This window comes from Symphalangus syndactylus, chromosome 9, assembly GCF_028878055.3.
Source record: "Symphalangus syndactylus isolate Jambi chromosome 9, NHGRI_mSymSyn1-v2.1_pri, whole genome shotgun sequence".
Taxonomy (NCBI): domain Eukaryota; kingdom Metazoa; phylum Chordata; class Mammalia; order Primates; family Hylobatidae; genus Symphalangus; species Symphalangus syndactylus.
Window position 1 is genome coordinate 103,174,627 of NC_072431.2, and position 24,545 is coordinate 103,199,171.

The 24,545-nt window shown below is 43.1% G+C and overlaps 1 protein-coding gene across 1 annotated transcript; it reads left to right on the forward strand.

The window, feature by feature from the left end:
- The first annotated feature begins 23,534 nt into the window (after positions 1-23,534).
- LOC129490750 (large ribosomal subunit protein uL29-like) lies at positions 23,535-23,902 on the forward strand. Its single transcript, XM_055294542.1, is given in 2 exon segments — positions 23,535-23,682; positions 23,685-23,902. Coding segments are annotated over 2 exon segments (366 nt in total).
- The last annotated feature ends 643 nt before the right edge of the window (positions 23,903-24,545 follow it).

Sequence of the window (24,545 nt, forward strand, 5' to 3'; positions counted from 1 at the left end):
GGGAGGCAGAGGTTGCAGTGAGCTGAGATCACGCCATTGCACTCCAGTCTGGGGGACAAGAGCAAAACTTCGTCACAAAAGAAAAAAAAAAAGACATGACAATGTGAGTGATTTAAAAGATGCCATTTTCATCTATCAGATTGGCAAAACAAGAATTGGCCAGGCACAGTGGCTCATGCCTGTAATGCCAACACTTTGGGAGGCTGAGCGGCTGGATCACCTGAGGTCAGAAATTAGAGACCAGCCTGGCCAACATGGTGAAACCCCGTCTCTATTAGCCAGGCACAGTGGTGCGTGCCTGTAATCCCAGCTACTCAGAGGCTGAGGCAGGAGAATCACTTGAGCCCAGGAGGCAGAGGTTGCAGTGAGCCAGGATTGTGCCACTGCACTCCAGCCTGGATGGGTGACAGAGAGAGACTCTGTCTCAAAAGAAAAAAAAAAAGAAAGAAAAGAAAAAGTGTGATCATATCCACGGATGCTGTCAAGGATGGTGGGGACAGGAAGGTACACAGATTTTTGATAGGAATGTAATTGAAGCATTTTTTTTTTGAAGAGCAGTACTTATCAAATGTAATGTGAACATACCTCACAATGAATCATCCCGCTTGTATTTTTTATGCACACATAAAATATGTATTATATTTGTGTTAGAATAGGAGAGCTCAGAGCCTGAGAAAGAAACTTTTGCTTTTCATTTTTTTTTTTTGAGATGGAGTCTCGCTCTGCTGTCAGGCTGGAGTGCAGTGGCACAATCTCGGCTCACTGCAACCTCCACCTCCCAGGTTCAAGCGATTCTCCTGCCTTGGCCTCCTGAGTAGCTGGGATTACAAGCGCCTGCCACTATGCCCAGCTAACTTTTGTGTTTTTAGTAGAGATGAGGTTTCACCATGTTGGCCAGGATGGTCCCAATCTCTTGACCTCATGATCCACCCGCCTCAGCCTCCCAAAGTGCTGGGATTACAGGCGTGAGCCACTGCGTCCAGCTGCTTTTCACTTTCTATATAGATTGATCTTTTTACTATAAGACATATTTTCTAAATTTTCATATTATCTAAAAAACTAGATAATTGAAAATGCACAGGCCAGGCACAGTGGCTCACACCTGTAATCCCAGCACTTTGGGAGGCCAAGGCAGGCGGATCACCTGAGGTCGGGAGTTCAAGACCAGCCTGACCAACATGGAGAAACCTTGTCTCTACTAAAAACACAAAATTAGCTGGGCATGGTGGCGCATGCCTGTAATCCCAGCTACTCAGGAGGCTGAGGCAGAAGAATCAGTTGAACCGGGGAGGTGGAGGTTGTGGTGAGCTGAGATCACGCCGCTGCACTCCAGCCTGGGCAACAAGAGCGAAACTCTGTCCCAAAAAAAAAAAAAAAAGCACATGTCCTTTTACCTAGAGATTACATTCCTAGAAGTTACCCAACCATCCAACACTATACCTGCACATGTGTGGAAAAATAATGGTGTAATGTGTGTCCTTGTACATAGGTTTATAATAGGAAAACAAAATGAAAGTAGAAACCACCAAAATATCCACCAGTAAGGAATTAGTTAAGTAAGTATTGGTACATTCTTACAATGGCATATTATACAGCCACCAAAAAGAATGAAAGAGATCTATATGTACAGATGTAGAAAGATGAAGTTCAAGACATCATTTACTGAAAATAGCAAGCTGCTCAACAGTATTGCAATCACATTTGTAGAGCTTTTTAAAGGACATATATACATATGACAGTGAACATTGCTGGCAGGAAATTTTAACCCTTTTTACCTCTGGGTAGTATAATTGAACACTGAGAAGTAAGAAGGTGAACTTTTGTTTTTTTCCTTATCTACATCTGTCTTTTGCATAGTTTTAATTTTTTCCCATGAACATAACTTTTTAATTTAAAGTAACAGCTAACTTTTTAATAGTATAATAAATACGTGTGGGCCGGGCTTGGTGGCTCACGCCTGTAATCCCAGCACTTTGGGAGGCTGAGGTGGGTGGATCATGAGGTCAGGAGATCGAGACCATCCTGGCCAACATGGTGAAACCCTGTCTCTACTAAAAATACAAAATTAGCTGGGCATGGTAGCATATGCCTGTAATCTCAGCTACTTGGGAGGCTGAGGCAGGAGAATCGCTTGAACCGGGGAGTTGGAGGTTGCAGTGAGCCGAGATTGCACCACTGCACTTCAGCCTGGCAATAGAGTGAGACTCTGTCTCAAAAAATAAATAAACAAATAAATAAATATGTGTGTATACATGTGTATGTCCATGTATGTGTGTGTGTGCAACTGCACCTCATACATTAAAAATATCAGAGAGTATAAAACATCAAATGCTGGTTACAAAAATATATTACTACATGGCATCTTTATTGTATTATTTTTTTTTCGAGACAGAGCCTTGCTCTGTCTGCCCAGGCTGGAGTGTAGTGGCGCGATCTCAGCTCACTGCAATCCCTGCATCCCAGGTTCAAGTGATTCTCCTGCCTCAGCCTTCCGACTAGCTGGAATTACAGACACCCGCTACCACGTCCAGCTAATTTTTGTATTTTTGATAGAGATGGGATTTCACCCATTTTAGCCAGGCTGGTCTCGAACTCCTGACCTCATGAGCCACCCGCCTTGGTCTCCCAAAGTGCTGGTATTACAGGCGTGAGCCACCGCACGCAGCCATGGCATCTTTATTAAACAACTTGCATTTAATTTTAAATTTGCAAGCATTTTTACCTTGGTATTCTTGGATACCTTTTTCCACCTCCTGCAACTAATTACTCCCACTGTTTCTCCCATAAAATGTATGGCCCCATTAGCAAGCCTGACTGCCGGGTACATGTACCATCCCTGTCTTCTGAAATCTTCAATATCCTGCCAAGCATTTGAGAAACATTTAATCTGTAATATATAAAAATGAGAAAATCAATTTAATGTGCTATTTGTAAAGTAGAGCATTTTGAAAATCTATGGCTGAACAGTTTCATCAATTATATTGATGTAAATCAAATCTTTGAATAATAGTTTTTAAATCTCATTGGGTCTGTTATAAGAACATTTTTATTTAAAAGGTGAATATCTGTTAATATAGCAATGTTACCTGCATATTCAAGAATCTGATGTCTTAGTATCCTTCTATTATAAAATATTTGCCTCATTTCTCTTTTGCAAGTTCATTAGAGTCCACAAATCTTGCTCATGTCTCTCTCCAATGGGACACTTATCTTCAAGGATGAGAGGTAAATTCATTAATACTAGAAGAAATTGTTCTCAGCACAGAGATGGAAGAGTCTTATAATGACATATTAAGCATAACATTCAGAATAGAGATAAATCTTTAGAATATTAGATTATATCATCTAGTTAGTTTTCTAGGAGTATTTTTATGTTATCACAAATACAGAAGAAGTAAAGAAAGTTCCTTCTTTCTTTCCACTTATGCACCTGCTTCTTGCTCTCACAAGTGAAGAGATAATGATCAAACTAAATCATTTATTTGCTATCATTAGACACCATCAAGTGCCTATAGAAATCACTGACCATTCAAACATCTTTCCAAATGGAAACTGCTCCTCAAAATAAAAACCAAGGTGGCTATGATAAGCTGTGATTCAAGGACAAGCTTTCAGGATTGAAGTCACAGAATCTGGGATCCAATTTCAAGTTTCTCATTTTCTGTTACTGGGAGCTTTAAAAAACTACAGAGATTTTTCTGAGCAGCACTTTCCTAGTTTGCCAAAGAGAAATGATAATTATGCCTATCTTCCATCAAAATCATTCAATAACTATTGATTCTACAGCAGCAAGATTATATGGAGAGGTAGATGACATAATATACTTGCAAATGTAGGTACGACATTGAGGGTGAACTCTAGTCCCAGCACAGATCAGAACTTTCCTTGTGGGATGTGGAATTGCTGATGGTCTGTCTACACGTGCCACATTTAGCCACCTTGAGCAATGACCCCTCTGGCTCCTCCCACCACATACATCTAACAGAATCATGGAAATTAAAATGCTGAATGGTTGTCCAAAAGCCCTCAACTGCCTACATGCTATAGGAGACCCTCTGACCTAACCCTTTATAAGGACAACGAAATCCATTGCAGACTGAAAGATTAAAATGCTGAGCCCTGGCATTGTTGGAGTAATGTACTGGCATCCCCCAAACCTCCTGGGAAAGTGCTTTCCTAGAGCAGTAGAAAAAAATATAATGCAAATTTACTGTGATTTTTTAAAAATGTTTGGAGTCACAGATTCTTTTGAGTATCTGATAGAAATTATTCCCCTCTCCCCAGAAAAAATACATATGCCCATATATACAATTTCACACACAATTTCAGGGAGTTTGGGTGCTCCCTGAAACCCACCCATAATTAACCTCAGTTTAAAATATAAGTGTGCAGGCCGGGCACAGTGGCTCACGCCTGTAATCCCAGCACTTTGGGAGGCCGAGGTGGGTGGATCACAAGGTCAGAAGACAGAGACAATCCTGGCTAACACGGTGAAACCCCATCTCTACTAAAAATACAAAAAATTAGCCAGGCATGGTGGCGGGTGCCTGTGGCCCCAGCTACTCGGGAGGCTGAGGCAGGAGAATGGTGTGAACCTGGGAGGTGGAGCTGGCAGGGCGAGACTCCATCTCAAAAAAAAAGTGTGCAGATGACAGAATACAAATGTTTTAAAGATCAATAGATACAAAACATGTTTAAATCTAAGAAAAAGTATGCCAAAAAAAAATTTTTTTTTGAGATGGTCTCACTCTATTGCCCAGGCTAGAGAGCAGTAGTGCAATCTCAGCTCACTGCAACCTCCACCTCCCTGGCTCAAGCAATCCTCCCATCTCAGCCTCCAGAGTAGCTGGAACTACAGGCACGTACCACCACACTCAGCTAATTTTCGTTGTTTTTTTTTTTTTTGTGAGACAGAGTCTCGCTCTGTCGCCCAGGCTGGAGTGCAGTGGCGTGATGTCGGCTCACTACAACCTCCACCTCCTGGGTTCAAGTGATTCTCCTGCCTCAGCCTCCCAAGTAGCTGGGATTATAGGCATGTGTGACCACACCTGGCTAATTTTTGTGTTTTTAATAGAGATGGGGATTCACCACGTTGGTCAGGCTAGTCTCGAACTCCTGACCTCATGATCTGCCCACCTCAGCCTCCCAAAGTTCTGGGATTACAGGCGTGAGCCACCGTGCCTGGCTAATTTTTGTATTTTTAGTAGAGGCAGGATTTTGACATATTGCCCAGGCTGGTCTTGAACTCCTGGGCTCAGGTGATCCACCTACCTTGGCCTCCCAAAATGCTGGGATTACAGGTGTGAGCCACTGCATCCAGCCCAAAACATTAACTCTGGGGTTTTATATCCCTTTTGCCAGTTTTCACTGTTTCCCTTCATGGGCTTATATAACTTTTATGGTTAAAAATTCAAGTACATGAGGCTGGGTGCGGTGGCTCACACCTGTAATCCCAGCACTTTGGGAGGCCGAGGCAGGTGAATCATCTGAGGTCCAGAGTTCGAGACCAGCTTGGCCAACATGGTGAAACCTCATCTCTACTAAAAATACAAAAAATCAGCCAGTTGTGGTGGTGCACGCCTATAATCCCAGCTACTTGGGAGGCTGAGGCAGGAGAATTGGTTGAACCCAGGTAGTGGAGGTTGCAGTGAGCTGAGATCATGCCACTGCACTCCAGCCTGGTCTACAGAGTCAGACTCTGTCTCAAAAAAATAAAAATAAAAAATTCAAGTACATGAATATTCACACAACACAGAAAAATTCAGTTTGTAACCTAAATTTGAACAATTATATTCAAAGGTAAAAATTCCTATTTGATAGGTAGGCGATTTTGTTGATACAAACAGGGTGAAATTGAAGAGAAATTTCCAGGAAGTGAGTGAGGAGTTCACCACTTGTTTTTACTTGGTAAAAGACCTCTGGAGGAGGTGGGAGTCAGGTCTGTAAGGATGGAAGGTCCCTGATAATTTGTATCCATGGAGAGAGTAACCATAGCAATGGAGCCTGGTCTCCCCATTACCGACCCTGTTATCAACCCCAATTCTGAACCAGACAGCACTGGGAAAGCCTGACCGAGCAAAGAAAAAACACAGCACCCTGCCCAGCTTGGGATCCCAAGGGCCTGGTGTTCAGCTAGTCTATGAGTCATAACCAGTCAGAAAGAAAAGGAGAAGGTCAGGTTGGCCTTTGAGAGCAAAGCAAATCAGAACATGCATTTACTCATGGAGTTCACTGCCTTGTGACAGTGCCAATGTAGTTGGGGACTACCCCAGGTAAAAGGTCAGTCTATAAATCAGCTGCTAGGGTGGAGAACAGACATAGAAAGTTTGAATGAACTGACAACTGAAATGAATATAGGTACCTTTTGCCCAGAGGTTTTTTTTTTTTTTTTTTGAGATGGAATCTCACTCTGTCACCCAGGCTGGAGTGCAGTGGCGCGATCTCGGCTCACTGCAACCTCTGCCTCCCGGATTCAAGCAATTCTCCTGCCTCAGCCTCCCAAGTAGCTGGGATTACAGGCATGTGCCACCACGCCTGGCTAATTTTTTTTGTATTTTTAGTAGAGACGAGGTTTCACCATATTGGCTAGGCTTGTCTCAAACTCCTGACCTTGTGATCCACCCACCCTGACCTCCCAAAGTGCTGGGATTACAGGCGTGAGCCACCACGCCCGGCCTTGCCCAGAGTTTTATAACAAAGTTCCTTTCCTAATGATACTTAGGGTATCTTATTAGTTATTTGGTCCTAACCACAATCCTTCTAGATATTAACAGAATGCGTGGCAATTCTCAACCTTCCTCATTAAATATTCCCACTAATGGAGGCTGAACTTTGATCCATGAAGATCTGAAGAAGTAGCTCAAAACAGTACACAGAAGCCATGAAATTTCTTTGGAGTTCCTGTGTGCTTATAGTTTGCTCTTTTTTTTTCTTTTTTTTGAAACGGAGTCTTGCGGGGTGCAGTGGCATGATCTCAGCTCACTGCAACCTCCACCTCCAGGGTTCAAGAGACCCTCCTGCCTCAGCCTCCTGAATAGCTGGGACTACAGGCACTCGCCACCATGCTGTTACTGGGGGTCCTTGCTCCCAGAGCTCCCAAGATGGTGGCAGGCTGCTTCCAAAATGGCAGCGGGCCACTTCCAAGATGGTGGCAATCCTCGTGTTCTCAGACCTGGGGTTCTTGGCCTCACAGATTCCAAGGAATGGAATCTTGGGCCATGTGGTGAGTGTTATAGCTCTATTAGAAGCCATGGGTCAAGGAAGAGAACCGTGGAACCCAGTGACTAGTGTTCAGGTCAATTAGGATGAACCCAGGCACTTAGCCATGCATGAATGATGGCAAGCCTTTAGCCCAATCGGGAGTGGCAATGGGCACCTCACTGGATCAGGAGCAGAGCGGACACCCTGCCAGATCTGGAGGGATGGAAGTCAGTGGCAGGTCTGTGACGGCGGCAAACAACAGTGGTGGATGGCGAGCGAAAGCTCAGCTTGAGCCATAACAAACATGAACCAGAAGAGAGTGCAGTGGCAAGATTCAATAGAGTGAAAACAGAGCTCCCATACAAAGGGAGGGGACCCAAAGAGGGTAGCCATTGCTGGCTCGAATGCCTGGGTTTATATCCTCATCATTATCCTTCCCACTGTGCTCTCAGGCAATAGATGATTGGCTATTTCTTTACCTCCTGTTTTTTCCTAATTAGCATTTTAGTGCACTCTCTTTACTACCTGATTGGTCAGGTGTGAGCTAAGTTGCAAGCCCTGTGTTTAAAGGTGGATGCAGTCACCTTCCCAGCTAGGCTTAGGGATTCTTAGTTGGCCTAGAATATCCAGCTAGTCCTGTCTCTCAGTACCCTCTCTCAACAGGAAAACCCAAGTGCTGTTGGGGAGGTTGGCTGACGACTGCTCTAACTTCTTCCTGCTGAATTGGCGCATAGTAGGGGTTGTGCAGTTGAGATTTCCTTGGGAGGGATGACTTCAATGTCATTAACATTGGAGCATGGGCTAGCAGGCCGGTCCAGGGGTCTGCAGTAGATTTTAGTCATGGACTGCATCTGGGGCTCCATTTGAAGAACAATTTGTAGCTTTACAGCTTCAATTCTGGAAGACACAAACTTAACAAGGAGGTTAAAGATACAGGGTCCAAAGAGGAGTAACAATATTATAGCTGCTAGAGGTCCTAAGAAGGGGAGAATCCAGGGCATCCATTGGCTGAGGAGGCCCCATGGTCCAGTGTTTTGAGGCTCCTCTGCTCTACGTTGTATTCAATCTTGAATTTCTTTAACTTTCTCGGTGACGATCCCAGATTGATTAACATAGTAGCAGCATTCTTCCCCTAAAAATAAACAGGTCCCCCCTCTTTCAGCAGTTAGCAAGTCTAAAGCTCTTCGATTTTGAAGGACTACTGCTGCTAGGGAGTTAAGTTGATCTTGCAAGGTGACCAGGGAGTCGGCAACCCATTCCATGTCACCATTAGTTCTTGAGATAGTTTGTAGTAGAACTGAGTAGAGGTTGTGATACAACCAATGCCAGTACCTAGTCCACCTAGCACTCCTGCTCTGATAACAAAAGAAAGAATGGGTACTCTTTTGTTGCAGGGCTTAGGTACAACATAATGGTATAAATCTTGTTCAGTGTAGATGGTCATAGGGGGCACTAAGAATGAGAGGAAGCACATCGATTCTGAAGAGCCATTCAAACAAAGATAGGCTGAGGTACCACAGACAAAAAATATTCCTGAGGGTAGGCAGACCATTCGTGTGGGAGGAGTTACCCACCTGATGCATTGGGAGTATTGCTAAATTTTACACAGGTGAGGTTTGAGGTATGAGTTATTTCCAGATTGGAAACAAGAGGTCCTACTAAAATGGGAGTGGTGTTTATTTCTGTGCTGAAGTTGTTCCATTGTTCAGGTACAGGGATTGAAATGTATGGCCTGAAGTGCAGGAGGAGGCACAGACAACAGTTAGTAGGGTTTTGGGCCGAGACCTCATGGAGCCCAGTGAGGGTGGTATTTAATAGGCTTACCAGGCGAGTATGGGTACGGAGGGTTTCATGTAGTTTTGAGAGATCTAGTCCTTTGTAGGGGCTAGGGGTGTTATGTACCCGGGTCAGTTGGGAGATTACTTCCTTTATGTGTCTTTCTCTTGCCTGATCTTGAACTCCACCCCCATCAGACATACTGGTGTGGGTGAAGTAAGTCCAACAGACAGTGGCTCCAAGTCCTCCAGGACAACTAGGATTAATCATTTTCCCTGTCCAATAATGAGTATTTGCATGCATGCAAAGAGTGGCAGAGTTATAGCAGTTGTTGGGCATATGGGTGTGGGTAATGAAGGTGGGGTTTCCCTTAGATAAACTCCTATATGATGGGGCATCAATATTTCTGGGAAGCCACATTCTCCATAGAAACTCTTGGTAAGGGGAGCTACTGGTAGTACAGCAGCATGGAGGGGGTGCAGTGAGAGTGAAAGGGGGTAAGAGAACAGTAAAGAGAAAAATATGATAAGGGAGAGCCATGGGGATTTACGATTTTAGTTACTTTCCTCATGGTTGTTGCTTGAAGAGCATGTGCAGATCCTCTAGAGGTTCACAGGAATAGCTAGCACTGTCTCCTGGATTTTCGGGTTCCTTTGGCAGTATCCAGGGTTTGACTCGAGTGTGATGTATCCAAAACTCCACTCCAGCCACTTTAACTGTGGTTGGAGTAGATAAAATGACTGGGTAGGTTCCTTCCCAGGATGTACATAGGGATGAGGAATTAGAGGGAAGGGACTTGACTAATACCATGTCACCAGGGTGGAATAATTCCTTTCCCTCTTCTCGGGGACAGGCTCCTTGTGCTGTTTAACTTGTTGATATTTGGCTAAGGAGGTGATGTCTGCAACGAAGTTGGCTGTCTCTCGGTCAAGCACAAGGTCATTGGTTAGGAAGGGCCGTCCATTTCGTATGGGCTAAGTCCTGCTTTTTGGGGAGAGTTTCGGATTCTTATAAGGCTATAGGCAACAGAGCAGGCCATGTGAGGTGGGTTTCCTGGGTTAGCTTTTTTAGATGTCGTTTGAGTGTTTGGTTCATTTTCTTGACCTTCCCTGAGGATTGTGGCCTCCAGGCGCAGTGTAAGCGATATTGTATACCTAATGCCTGGGATACTCCCTGGGTTACTGTAGCCTTGAAAGCGGAGCCATCGTCACTCTGTAAGCCAAGGGGAAGTCCGAATCTGGGAATTATTTCATGAACTAGTGCCTTTATTACCTCTTGGGCCTTTTCTGTCCTACAGGGGAAGGCCTCTGCCTAACAAGTGAAAGTGTCTACCCAAACTAGTAGATACTGAAATCCCTGAGATTTGGGCATGTGGGTAAAATCTAGTTGCTAGTCTTCTCCTGGGTAATGGCCTGTTCTTTGTTCTCCTGAAGGAGCTTGGTGATAAGGCAGAGGATTATTTCTTTGGCACACTTCACAGGCCCTGACTATCTGCTTGATAGTTTTGAAAAGGCCTGGTCCAGTAAATAATGATTTGGCCATCTGATGGGTGCTATCAATGCCTAAGTGAAAGGTTTGGTGAAGAGTTTTAAGTAATTTCCATTGGTTAGCTGCAGGCAAAAGTATTTTTCCTTCTTCAGTGGCTAGCCATCCTGAGGGGACGAAACTATGTCCTCATGAGTTTCCTCATTCTATTTTTTCTGCTGAGTACTGGGGCTTGGTTTCCCGGAGGGGATTACCCCATACTAGGGGTCCTTCTATAAGCATTTCTAATGGAGGGTCCTGCCTTGCGGCTCTTTTGGCTTCAATATTCGCTTGGCGGTTCCCTTCTATTTCCCTTTCTGATGACCCCGGCAGTGTAAGACTGCCACCTCTTTAGGTTTCTGTACAGCCAATAATAATCTCCTAATGGCTTCCTGATGTTTGATAGGTGTTCCCTCAGAAGTTAGGAATTCCCTTTCTCTCCATATTGCTGCATGGGCATGGAGGACTAGGTAAGCATACTTAGAGCCTGTATATGTATTTACCATTTTTCCTTCCCCTAATTCTAGTGCCTGAGTGAGGGCTATTAGCTCTGCCAGCTGAGCACTAGTTCTTGGAGTGAGGGGATTACTTTCAAGTATTCCATTATCACTGACCACTGCATACCCCACTTTTTGAAGTCCTTTTTCTACAAAGGAACTTCCATTAGTATAGAAGTTGAGGTTGGGATCAGTTGAGGGGACCTCTAAAAGGTCCCCTCGAGTGGCATAGGTTTGAGCAATTACTTGTTGACAGTTCTATCTTTTCTTCATTGTCTGGAAGAAATGTGGCTGGGTTAAGAGTTGCACAAGTGCACAGTCACAGCACTGGCCCTTCAAGTAATAGAGCCTGATATTTAAGTAAATTGTTGTCTGACAGCCACAAGTCTCCTTTAGCAGTGAGTATGCCATTCATATCATGAGATGTCCACACAGTAAGATCTCTTCCCTGTATTATTTTAACTGTTTCAGATACTAAGTCTGCTACTGCTGCCACTACCCGTAAACAATGAAGCCAACCCTTTGCCACTACATCAATTTCCTTAATCAGGTATGCCACAGGTTGCAAGCTTGTCCCTCAGACCTGTGTAAGGACTCCTAGAACTATTTCTGTTTTTTTCTGTGACATATAAAGAAAAGTCTTGCCCCGTTGGCAAGCTTAACACTGGGGCTTGGGTTAGGACCTTCTTTAGGGCCTAGAAAGCCACTTCTGCTTCAGGTGTCCATCTTACTAAATGAGTATTGGCTTTCTGAGTTTCCTTAATTCGTGTATATAATGGTCTGGCTATTTCGCCATGCCTGGGAATCCATATTCAGCAGAAACCTGTTATGCCAAGGAAACCTTTTAATTGCTTTAGGGTTTTGGGATGAGGATAAGCCAGTATAGGCTGGATACATTCCTCACTGAGGCCCCTGGTGCCTTTGGATAATTTTAGCCTAAGTATTTAAACTGCTGTGAGCAGAGCTGAGCCTTTGGTTTGGAAACTTTGTAGCCACAGGTCATAAGGAAATTTAAGTGTGCTTGGGTAGCTTGATGGCACAAGGTTTCTGAATGGGCGGCTAAAAGTAAATCATCCATGTGCTGAAGGACAAGAGTGTCCAGGTATGAGAATTGGCTCAAGTCTTGGGCTAAGGTGCCTAGCCATAGATGGGGGCTATCCCTGAACCCTTGGGGTAAAACAGTCCAGGTGAGTTGAGACATTGGGTTAGAAGGATCTTAAAAGGCAAACAAGAATTGAGGGTCAGGATGTACAGGGACGCAGAAAGAGGCATCTTTAAGGTCCAGGACTGTAAACCACACTGCTTCCTTTGGTATGTGGGAAAGCAGAGTATAAGAGTTAGGTACAGCTGGGTATAGAGGGACAATGGCCTCACTGATAATCCTGAGATCTTGCACTAACTTCCACTGTCTGTTGGGTCTCTGTACTCCTACAATTGGAGTACTGCAGGGGCTACTGCATGGTTTTACTAGGCCTAGGGCTTTTAGGTCCTTAACAATCTTTTGGAGTCCTTGTTGGGCCTCGGATCTAAGGGGGTACTGCCTTTGGTAGGGAAAGGAGGCAGAATCCTTTAATTTAACTTCAACAAGACGAGCATTCTTTGCTCATCCATATTGTCCTTCTGTTGCCCAGACTTGCGGATTAATTCCTTCCTCAAGCAGGGGACAACAAATGAGTGCTCCTTCTCCTATGTTCAGGTGTATAATGGCCCCTGCTTTTGCTAGGATGTCTCTCCCTAACAAGGGAGTGGGGCTTTCAGGCATAATTAGAAAAGCATGTGAAAAGAGTAAATTTCCCCAATCAGAACTTAGTGGCTGGGAGAAGTATCTAGTGACTGGCTGTCCTGGGACCCCTCAGATAGTGACAGATCTGGAGGACAGTTGTCCAGGACAGGAGAGTAAGACTGAGAAGGCCACACCAGTGTCCAGGAGACAGTTAACCTCCTGGCCCTCAATGGTCAAGCATACCTGGGGCTCTATGAGGGTGATGGCATGGGCTGGCACTTGCCCTGGGCACCCTCAGTCCTGCTGCTGAATCATCTGGTTAGTGGCTTCTGACTCAGAGGACCTTCATCCCCTGGGGCAGTGGGCCTTCTAGTGATTCCCTTGACATAAGGGGCATGGACGAGGGGGTGGCTTATTTCTACTTGGACAATCTTTTTTAAAATGTCCTTGTAGACCACACTGGAAGCAAGCCCTATTAGGCATTTGATTTGCCAAGCTTTCCCCTTTTCCAGAGCCTCCAAAGGCTGCTTGCCTGAGGGCCATGACTAAAGCAGTGGCCTTTTTTTTATCCCGTTCATCCCGTTCTGCCTGCTCCTCCTGATCTCTGTTATAAAAAACTGAGGTTGCCAAGTTCAATAGGGTTTCTAAATTTTGCTCTGGGCCTAAGGTGGACTTTTGAAGTTTCTTTCTAATGTCTGCAGCTGACTGAATGATAAACTTATCCTTTAAGATTAGTTGGCCTTCAATAGAGTCAGGTGACAGGGAGGCATGCTTCCTCAATGCCTCCCTTAGTCTCTCCAGAAAGGCAGTAGGATTTTTTTCCTTTCCCTGTGTTATAGTGGACGTCATTGAATAATTCATAGGCTTCTCCGTAGTTTTCCTCAGTCCTTCTAGCACACAAGTTAGCAAATGTCAGCGGCACTAATCTCCACATTCTGATTCTGTGTCCCAGTGAGGGTCTACACTAGGAACTGCCTGCTGGCCTATGGGGAATCATTCTCTTTCCTCTGTTGTCATCCTATCAATGACCTGACTGAGATACCAGAGATCGCCAAACTCTTGGGCTGCAGTTATGGTGGCACTTCTCTCATTTGGGGTTAGTGTCTGATTTAGCAGTAACATTATATCTCTCCATGTCAGATCAAAGGATTTTCCTAACCCTTGTAAAATGTCAATATAGCTATCAGGGTTATCTGAGAATTTACCTAGGTCTATTTTAATTTGCTTTAAGTCTGAGAGAGAAAAAGGTACATGCACTCTGGCTGGCTCGAATTCTCCTCCTCCTACTGCTTGGAGGGGGCATAATTGGGGAATATTGGCACTCTTTGGTTCATTGTTTACTCCTTTGTCTATCTCCTTTTGGACCATTTGGGTTGAAGCGTCCTTATTAGTTGGTGAAAGAGTCAGGGGAATGCTGGGGCAGGAAGGTAGACTCTGAGGGCTTCCTGTGGGGCATAAATCACAATTTTTACATAATTGTGAGTTGTCTCTTAATGAAAAGAAAGTTTGTACATATGGCACTTCACTCCATTTTGCACTTCACTCCATTTGCCTTCTTTTCTACAAGAGGTCTAGCTGTAAGATGGTGTTATAATTTATACTTCCCTCAGGAGGCCAGGTTTCTCCCCCTTGAAGAGGATATTGTGGCCAGGCGGTACTGGAGAAGAATATAAGTCATTTCTTTCTTAGTGTCCGAGGATCATATTGGTCCCAATTCTCCAGAATAAGTCTTAGGGGCGTTTTTGCCTTGGAGGGAAGGTTTCCCATCTGAAAAAAGAACATAGGGATGCCAGCACCCCTAGTCATTTTCTGATGAGCATTAGTCCTAGAGCATCCTGTATGGTCCTAATGCTTATTCCTTTCCAGGGTGCGTAACCACCCATGTACCTCTGCTTATCAGATTAGTTATGCTCACCGATGTAGCAGTCCTGCACCCCTTTTCCCGCCTTTCTTGACCACAAAGAAAGGAGTCTGGGCTGCTGGATTCTAGTGGTCCTTTACCAGCATGCCCAACATTGCCTTCGTGCTCAGGGGTGAATCCTAGAGCTGGGCTGGGTTCCTGAGTATTTCATAACAACCCAGAGACCCCATCAACATGCATTCCCATAAACAACAGTTCTTATGTAAATTCATTTCAGAGAGGGTATAGGTAACCTTTTGAGTTAGGATTGAGATAGTCTTTTTTGATTCTGTAAGTACACTAAGGCTTGGCTGGGTGCAAACAGCTCGCACGTTTGAGGAGACCAATTATTAGGCAATTTTTCTAACTCTGCTTCCACAAGAGTCTCCCTATCAATTATTGAATACCCATTGTGGTTTTTTCCTCAATCACCTGGGAGGAACCATCTATCATCCTGCCCTGAAGGGAGTTCCTCCTAGGTCTGTTGGACCTTTGTACGGTAATTAATATTAAATCACCTGTTAGGAAATCAGCTGGGTTAAGGGAATTATCAGTGGTTGGTGTTAAATTACTTTTTTCTAACAGAATAGCCCCATATTTTAAGATTTTTGAGTTAGTAAGCTACCTTTTTGCTTCTTTGACTTAGAATAATTCTGAACTGGTGAGGTGTGCTCACAATGAGGTTTCCTCTAAAAGTTACTTTTCTACTTTCTTCTGTTAGCAAAGCAGTTGCCGCTACAGACTGAATGCATCCACCGGTTACTGGGTTAAGGATTTTTGATAGGAAAGCTATGGGTTGTCAGTGGTCTCAGTGTTTTCAAGCTACACCCTTGTTTACACTGACAACAAGGTAGTACTGGAGTGTTATAGGGTCATGGAGAAGACCTTCAATTATCAATTATAGGTTTTAAATTTACCCTAGCTTTTAAAGTAATAGGGCACACTGGTTTTTTTGTTTGTTTGTTTGTTTGTTTTACTATCTTTCTCTTTCTTTTTCTCTTTGACTCCCTCTTTGTCTCTCTCTCTCTCCCTCTCTCTCTCCTCTGTCTCCCTCTCTCTCCTCCATCTCTCTTTCCTCTGTCCCTCTCTCTTTCTCTTAGCCATTACAAACTTGGGGCCCTGGCAAGGGTGGTGGGAAATGGGTCCCACATAACTGCCCATGTCGAGAGGTGTATACCTAAATTGGGAGGGACACCAGGAATAAGACTCCCTGGGTTTATAGCCTAGATGCCTAAGGATGCAGCAGCGTAGAGCTTCCTTAGATCCCTTTGGAGATACAACTTGCTAGAGGAAATGAAAGTCTGAACCATGAGTACCTAGGAGGCAGGGATCAGAGGAAGTAGATTCAGAGGTAAGGAGAATTTTGGGGCTACACTTTCAAGAAAGTCATGGTTGGGACCCAGGAGGTATGGGTCAGAAAGAAAGGTAAGGGCACACGCATGGGCAACTGTTGAGTAGAGACTTCTGGCTGTGCCATAATCTCAATCGGCTAATGCCAGGAGTTCGGGACGACAGCTTTCTGCCTCTAGTTGGCCCTCGGCTTCCCCAAGAAAACTGAAAGTGGAAACTGGCTCCAGGAAGACCAACGTTCCCAACCCAGAAGGGTTGGGGGTTGTTAGAAAGCCCTTCCCCAGATAGCCTCACACCTGAGTCTTAAGTCCAGCAGCCATGCTAATCATTTTTAACCAGTCAACAGGTGCCTGGTATTTCCCTCCAATTCTAAGGAAGGATAGGACAGAATAGCAAGTGAAAGTGGTACAATATTACTCACCACTTTGGAGGTCCCTTCGTGGTTGCCAAATGTTACTGGGGGGTCCTTGCTCCCAGAGCTTCCAAGATGGTGGCAGGCCGCTTCCAAGATGGTGGCAAGCCTCGTGTTCTCTGAGCTGGGGTTCTTGGCCTCACAGATTCCAAGAATGGAATCTTGGGCCATGAGGTGAGTGTTATAGTTCTATTAGAAGCCATGGGTCAAGGAAGAGAACCGTGGAACCCAGTGACTAGTGTTCAGCTTCATTAGGACAAACCTGGGCACTTAGCCATGAAAGAACAATTGCAAGCCTTTAGCCCAGTCAGGAGCGGCAATGGGCACCTCGCTGGATCAGGAGCACAGCGGACACCCTGCCAGATCTGGAGGGATGGAAGTCAGTGGCGGGTCTGTGATGGCGGCAAACAACAGTGGTGGATGGCGAGCAAAAGCTCAGCTTGAGCCGTAAGAAACACGGACCAGAAGAGAGTCAGTTGCAAGATTTAGTAGAGTAAAAATGGAGCTCCCATACAATGGGAGGGGACCCAAACAGAGTAGCTGTTGCTGGCTCGAATGCCTGGGTTTATATCCCGATCACTGTCCTTCCCGCTGTGCTCTCAGGCAATAGATGATTGGCTATTTCTTTACCTCCTGTTTTTGCCTAATTAGCATTTTAGTGAGCTCTCTTTACTACCTGATTGGTTGGGTGTGAGCTAAGTTGCAAGCCCTGTGTTTAAAGGTGGATGCAGTCACCTTCCCAGCTAGGCTTAGGGATTCTTAGTTGGCCTAGGAAATCCAGCTAGTCCTGTCTCTCAATGCCAGGCTAATTTTTGTATTTTTAGAAGAGATGGGGTTTCACCATAATGGCCAGGATGGTCTCAAACTCCTGACCTCAAGTGATCTGCCCACCTCGGCCTCCCAAAGTGCTGGGATTACAGGTGTGAGCCACTGCACCTGGCTGTTTGCTCTTAAAATCATGCAAATTTCACATTCTAGTCAGTAGCATATCTGTTTAATCATTCAAAATTATTGTTCCTAAATTTTCTAAGAAAGTGAATGTTAGAACATTTCTGCTTACTTGAGGAGTAAAGAGTAAGGCATTACATTTTCTCCGTTTTACAAATGAGGAACCATTTTACAAGTGAGGGCCACACAGCTATTTAGTAAAAGAGTTTTTTGTTTTATGTTGTTGTTGTTGTTGTTGTTTGAGACAGAGTCTCACTCTGTCGCCTGGGCTGGAGTGCAGTGGTGTGATCTTGGCTCACTGCAACCTCCGCCTCCCGGGTTCAAGTGATTCTCCCACCTCAGTCTCCCAAGTAGCTGGGATTACAGGCACCTGCCACTAGGCCCAGCTAATTTTTTGTATTTTTAGTAGAGACGGGGTTTCACCATGTTGGTCAGGCTGGCCTCAAACTCCTGACTTTATAATTCGCCTGCCTCGGCCTCCCAAAGTGCTGGGATTACAGGCATGAGCCACTGCACCCAGCCAAGAGCTGAGTTTTAACAAGCATCTCCTTCAAAACTGGCAACATTCTTTATATGATTACATGTGGCAAATCAGGAAAAGGTGGAGGAATGGGGAAAGGTAAAAGACTTCTTGGTGGAAAGTTTACAGTCAGAAAACGAGATAGTAGATAAGGAAATTTGTTGAAGGATTAAATAATGTAATAATCAGCCAAATATATGAGAGTTTCAAAACTCTCTGCACCTCAGTTTCCCCATATGTAAAATGGAGCCAATAACATCTACCTCATAGGGCTGTTGTTAGGGTTAAATGAGGTGATCTATGGAAATTCCTCAGCCCAGTACCTGACCCATGGTAGGCATTCATTAAACAAATGATAGTCTTAGTTATTCTTGGTCAAGAGGACATCTCTACTGTACATCTTTTCAGCACCTTAAATTGAATGTTCCCCAGGTCAAATGTATCACTCTTTTCCTTCCCCCTTCTCTTCCTTCTCCTAACCCACAAGAGAATGTGTTCCCCTTTGTGTGTAGTCTCAACTACTGTTAATGGCTCTGCCATTCATCCAACTTAGACCTTCAAAGTCATCCTCAGTCCTCCCTTTTTCTTACCCACCACACCCACTCTGTTAATAACCTCAGAACATTCTATCTCTTACATAGATCTTGAATCCATTCCCTCCTCTTGTCCCCTTTGCTCCTGCCTTTCTCACCTCTCTCCCAGATAACTACAATAAGTCACCAACTGATTTGTCTATTCTCTACACTGCAGACACAGTGGTTGTTCTAACACATAAATCAGATAATCTCACTACCTGATGAAGAAGGCCAAAGTCTCTTCACAATCTGGCCCCGATGTATTTTCCCAAGTACTCAACCTCTCCACACACACACATACTCTCACACATGCACACACACACGTATGTACAAACACACATATGCACACACACATGCATGCGTGCAAACACATCAGAGCCCAGCCTCACAGGCCCTTTCAGCATTTCTCCTAAAACCTAGAATCTTCTTGCTCTCAATGATATGGGAAAATATCTACTCATCGTTCAAAACCCAGCTGAGCCAAGTGTTGTGGTGTGTGCCTGCAAGCCCTTCTACTCAGGAGGCTGAGGTAGGAGGATTGCTTGAGCCTGGGAGTTCAAGGCTGCAGTGAGCAATGATTGCACTACTGCACTCCAGCCTGGATGACAGATTGAGACCCCACCCAAAAAAAAAAAAAAAAAAAATGCCAACTCTTTGAGACGCTTTTCAAACATTTTCCTTCTTACCTGGCTCACCAAATTAGTCTCTAATTGGTCTCCTCACAGCCACCACTAACCTATTCCAATCTGTTCCCCATGCTGTATCCAGAGTATTCTTTTCAAATGCAAATCTAATCCTGGGTCAGGCTGTCTCCTCAGCATAAACAGCTTCCCATTGCTAAACCCCAAATCTTAACCTCGACACACATACTACCTATCTCCATAGTCACATCTTGTGTCCTTTTCCCACCATTTCACTGTGATCCAACCACACTGGCCTTCCTTCAGTTTTCGCAAACATCAATCTCACTCACGCCACAAGGTATTTAGATATGCATCTCCTTCTACCCCTACCCTTGTGCTAGTTAAAGCTTACTCATCCTTCAAAACCCAGATCAAATGTCACTGCCTCCAGAGGCCTTCCCAGATCCACCACCCTAGACCAGATTATGGTTCCCCCAGCACCTAGGGTAGTGTCTGGCACATGAGAAGTATTTAGTAGATATTGGTTAAAATCTCTCCCCTGCACACCCCCCACACCCCAACCCTTACTCTTACCTTGGCATTTAGCACACTGGAATAGAACTATTTGTACTGAACTGTGTCCATCTGAAGGGTCTGGAAAAAGGAAAAAGTTTTCTTTTTATTTTCTCTTTTATCCCTTTTTTTTTTTTTTTTTTTTGAGACAGAGTCTCGCTCTGTCGCCCAGGCTGGAGTGCAGTACATGATCTCAGCTCACTGCAATCTCCGCCTCCCGGTTTCAAGCAGTTCTCCTTCCTCAGCCTCCTGAGTAGCTGGGATTACAGGCGTGTGCCACCACACCCAGCTAATTTTTGTATCTTTTTTTTTTTTAGCAGAGATGGGGTTTCACCATGTTGGTCAGGCTAGTCTGGAACTCCTGACCTTGTGGTCTGCCTGCCTCAGCCTCCCAAAGTGCTGGGATTACAGATGTAATCCAGCCTGGGTTACGCATCTCAAAAAAAAAAAAGAAAAAGAAAAGAAATAAAAAACACAGTTGGGTGCAGTGGCTCACGCCTGTAATCTCAACACTTTGGGAGGCCAAGGCAGGCAGATCGTGAGGTCAAAACATCAAGACTATATTGGCCAACATGGTGAAACCCCATCTCTACTAAAAATACAAAAATTAGCTGGGCGTGGTGGCATGCGCCTGTAGTCCCAGCTACTCGGGAGGCTGAGGCAGGAGAATCACTTGAACCTTGGAGGCGGAGGTTGCAGTGAGCTGAGATTGCACCACTGCACTCCAGCCTAGAGACACAGCAAGACTCCATCTCAAAACTAAAAAATAAAGAAATAAAAAACAAAAACAAAAAATGGATAAACAAAAAATGATAAACATAAACTCAAGCATATCAATAACTATATTAAATGTAAATGGTCTAAACATACCAATTAAAAGACAGAGATTATCAAAATAGATTTTTTTAAACATGACCAAACAAACTGTACTCAATATATAAGAAACTCACTTTAAATGTAATTATATAGGTAAATTGAAAGTAAAAAGAAATAAGACAAAAGCATGTAAATACTAATCAAAAGAGGGCTGGAGTGGGATTATTAATAGTAATTCTACTATTTTTTTTTGGCATTTAGCACACTGAAATAGAATTATTTGTACTGAACTGTGTCCATCTGAAGGGTCTGGAAAAAGGTTTCTTTTTATTATTTCTTTCTTCTTCTATTATATCCTTTTTTTTTCTCAATATCCCCTCACACAACCCTGTGCCTGTTGGTTCATGGTTGACATTTCAAAAAATGTTTGTTGGAAGAACGAACTTTACTACGACATAGTCTACATATGGTATGGAGAAGGTCTAAGTCACCATTATTATTTATTCTAAATTAGGGTGCATTTTACAAAACAGTCCTGTCGATCAAGGCTCTTTAAAATAGTATGGAAAGATTCCATTATATTTCCTGGAGAAGGAGTGCAAGCATGTAAAATGATTCTGTCACTTTGGACCATTCTGTTTCAATGTGCTAAATGCCAACTAAAAATAGAAAAAGTAGACTTCAGAGCAAAGAAAATTACCAAAGATAAAGAGAGACATTATATAATAATGTAATAAAAGGGCCAATTCACCTAGAAAACATAATAATAATTCTATTATGAAAACATAATAATCCTAAATCCTGTTATTATGCACTTAATAACAGAGCTTCAAAATACATGAACCAAAAACTGACAGAATTAACAGGAAAAATAGGCAAATTCACAATTGTAGTTGGAGGCTTCAACATTCCTCTCAATAACTGAGCAAACAAGTAGACAGAAAATGAGCAAAGACCAAGAAGGCACAAATAACATCATGAATCAATTGGACATATTTGACATTTATAGAACACTCTACCCAAGAGCCACAGACTACACATTGTTTTGAAATGCATATGAAATGGTCTTCTGACCTGTATCTTGGGTCATAAAGCAAACACTAACAAATTTAAAATAATTAAAATCATGCAAAATATGTTCTCTAGTCAAAATGGAATTTAACCAGAAATCAATAATGTAGAATAACTGAAAAATCACCAAGTATTTTAAAGTTAAGCAACACACTTCTAAATAATCCATGAGTCAAAGGAGTGTCAGGGGACATTAGAAAACAGTTTGAAATGAACAAAAATGAAAATACAACAAATCAAAATGTGTGGGATGCAACTAAAGCTGTGCTTTAAAAAACGTATAGCATTAAATAATTACATGCCTGTAATCCCAGCACTTGGGGAGGCCAAGGTGGGTAGATCACTTGAGGTCAAGAATTTGAGACAAGCCTGGCCAACATGGCAAAACTCCATCTCTACTAAAAATACAAAAATTAGCCAGGCGTGGTGGTACACACCTGTAATCCCAGCTACCTGGGAGGCTGAGGCAGGAGAATTGCCTGAACCCAGGAGGTGGAGGTTGCAGTGAGCCGAGATTGCACCACTGCATGCCAGCCAAGATTCAGTCTCAAGAAAAAAAGAAAATAATCAAATTATTCCACCTAAAGACACTAGACAAAGAAGAGTAAAATAAACCCAATGCAAGAAGAATAGAGAAAATAACAAAAATAACAACACAGATCAATAAAATTTAAATCAGAAGAATAAAGAAAATCGATTAATTCAAAAGCTGGTTTTTAAAACAAAATCAGTAAAAATGATAAGCCTCTAGCAAGACTAACAAAGAAAAAAACAGAAGAAACACAAATTACTAGTATCTAGAATAAAAGAGGGACACCATAGATGCTGCAAACATTAAAAGGATAATAAAGGAATGTAATGAATGACTCAATACACATAAATTCCACAACTTAAATGAAATAGAATAATTCCTCAAACCAAAAATAATGAAGTTCATCTAAGATGAAACAGATACCCTGAATAGTCTTATATTTATTAAAGAAATTGAATCAGCAGTTGAAAAGCTTTTTATAGAAGAAGTCTCCAGGTCTGTATGGATTCACTGGTAAATTCTACCTAACATTTAAGTAAAAAAAATAAGGCCAATTGCAGAGACTCATGCCTGTAATACCAACACTGGGAGGCCGAAGCAGGAAGATTGCTTGAGCCCAGGAGTTCAAGACCAGCCTAGGCAACAAAGCAAGAGATCCCATCTCTACAAAAAATGTAAAAATTAGCTGGGCATGGTGGCATACATCTGTGGGCCTAGGTCTTCAGGAGGCTAAGGTGGGAGGATCACTAGCCCAGGAGGTGGAGGGCTCCATTTTGCCACTGCACTCCAGCCTGGTTGACAGCATGAGATTCAGTCTAAAAAGTAAATAAAGAAAATAAAATTTAAGGCCAGGCGTGGTGGCTCATGCCTGTAATCCCAGCACTTTGGGAGGCCGAGGTGGATGGATCACGAGATCAGAAGATAGAGACCATCCTGGCTAAAACGGTGAAACCGTGTCTCTACTAAAAATACAAAAAATTAACCAGGCATGGTGGCGGGAGCCTGTAGTCCCAGCTACTCAGGAGGCTGAGGCAGGAGAAAGTCGTGAACTGGGGTGGCAGAGCTTGCAGTGAGCCAAGATCGCGCCACTGCACTCCAGCCTGAGTGACAGAGCGAGACTTCCTCTCAAAAAAAAAAGAAAAAAAAAGAAAAGAAAATTTAAAAATATATGCAAATTCTACATAATCTTTGTCAGAAACTAGAAGAGGAGGAATACTTCTCAAACTACTTTATTATTTTGCTAACAAAATCATACAAAGACAGTGAGACAATTATAAAACAGTATTGTAACCAACGTAGATGCAAAAAATCCTCAATAAAATGTTAGCAAATCAAATCCAGGAATATATAAAAAGAATAATACATCATGACCAAACAGTTTGTCCCAGTAATACAAGGCTGACTTAATAGCCCACAATTTAAAACATGTAATCCACCATATTAATTGTCTAGCTCTTTCCCTCAGAGCAGGCAGCGGCGGTGGCCTACGCAGCAATGGCCAAGATCAAGGCTCCAGACCTTCACGAGAAGGAAGAGCTGCTGAAACAGTTGGATGACCTGAAGGTGGAGCTGTCCCAGCTGCGCGTCGCCAAAATGACAGGCGGCGTGGCCTCCAAGCTCTCTAAGATTTAAGTCGTCCGCAAATTGGACGTGTTCTCACGGTTATTAACCAGACTCAGAAAGAGAACCTCAGGAAATTCTACAAGGGCAAGAAGTACAAGCCCCTGGACCTGTGGCCTAAGAAGACACGTGCCATGTGCTGCCGGTTCAACAAGCACGAGGAGAACCTGAAGACCAAGAAGGAGAGGCTGTACCTGCTGCAGAAGTACACAGTCAAGGCCCGAGTGGCACATTGTCAATAAAGCACAGCTGTCTGAGAAAAAAAAATGTCTAAAGAAGAAAAAACATAGGAACATAATAATTTATGCAGAAATAGCATTTGGCAAAATTCAACATACATTTATGGTAAAAACCCTCAGCAAACTGGAAAAGAAGGGAACTTTCTCAAACTGATAGGGCATCTTAAAAAACCTACAGGTAATAACATATTACATATTACTTATATGTGACTATACAAGTGACATGATATCATTTAATAGTGAAAGACTGAATGTTTTTCCTCTAAGACTAGAAACAAGGCAATAATGTCTACTCCTACCACACCTATTCCAAGTCACATTGAAGTCCCAGCCAGTGCAATATCATGAGAAAAAGGAATGAAAGTCATATAGATTGAGGGAAAAGATATAAAAGAGTCCCTATTCTCAGATTATGTGATTGTGTAGGAAATCTCAAGGAATTTGTGTTAAAAAACAAATTTCAAGACATAATTTAATTTGGCAAGGTTACAAAGTTAATAGACAAAAATCAATAATATTTCTATATACTAGTAATAAACATTTGGAAATGAAAATTTTAAATAACATTTATAATAGTTTTTAAAAAGAAATATGTATACATGGATGCATGATATAAATGATATTTAATGGCATAAATCTAACAAAA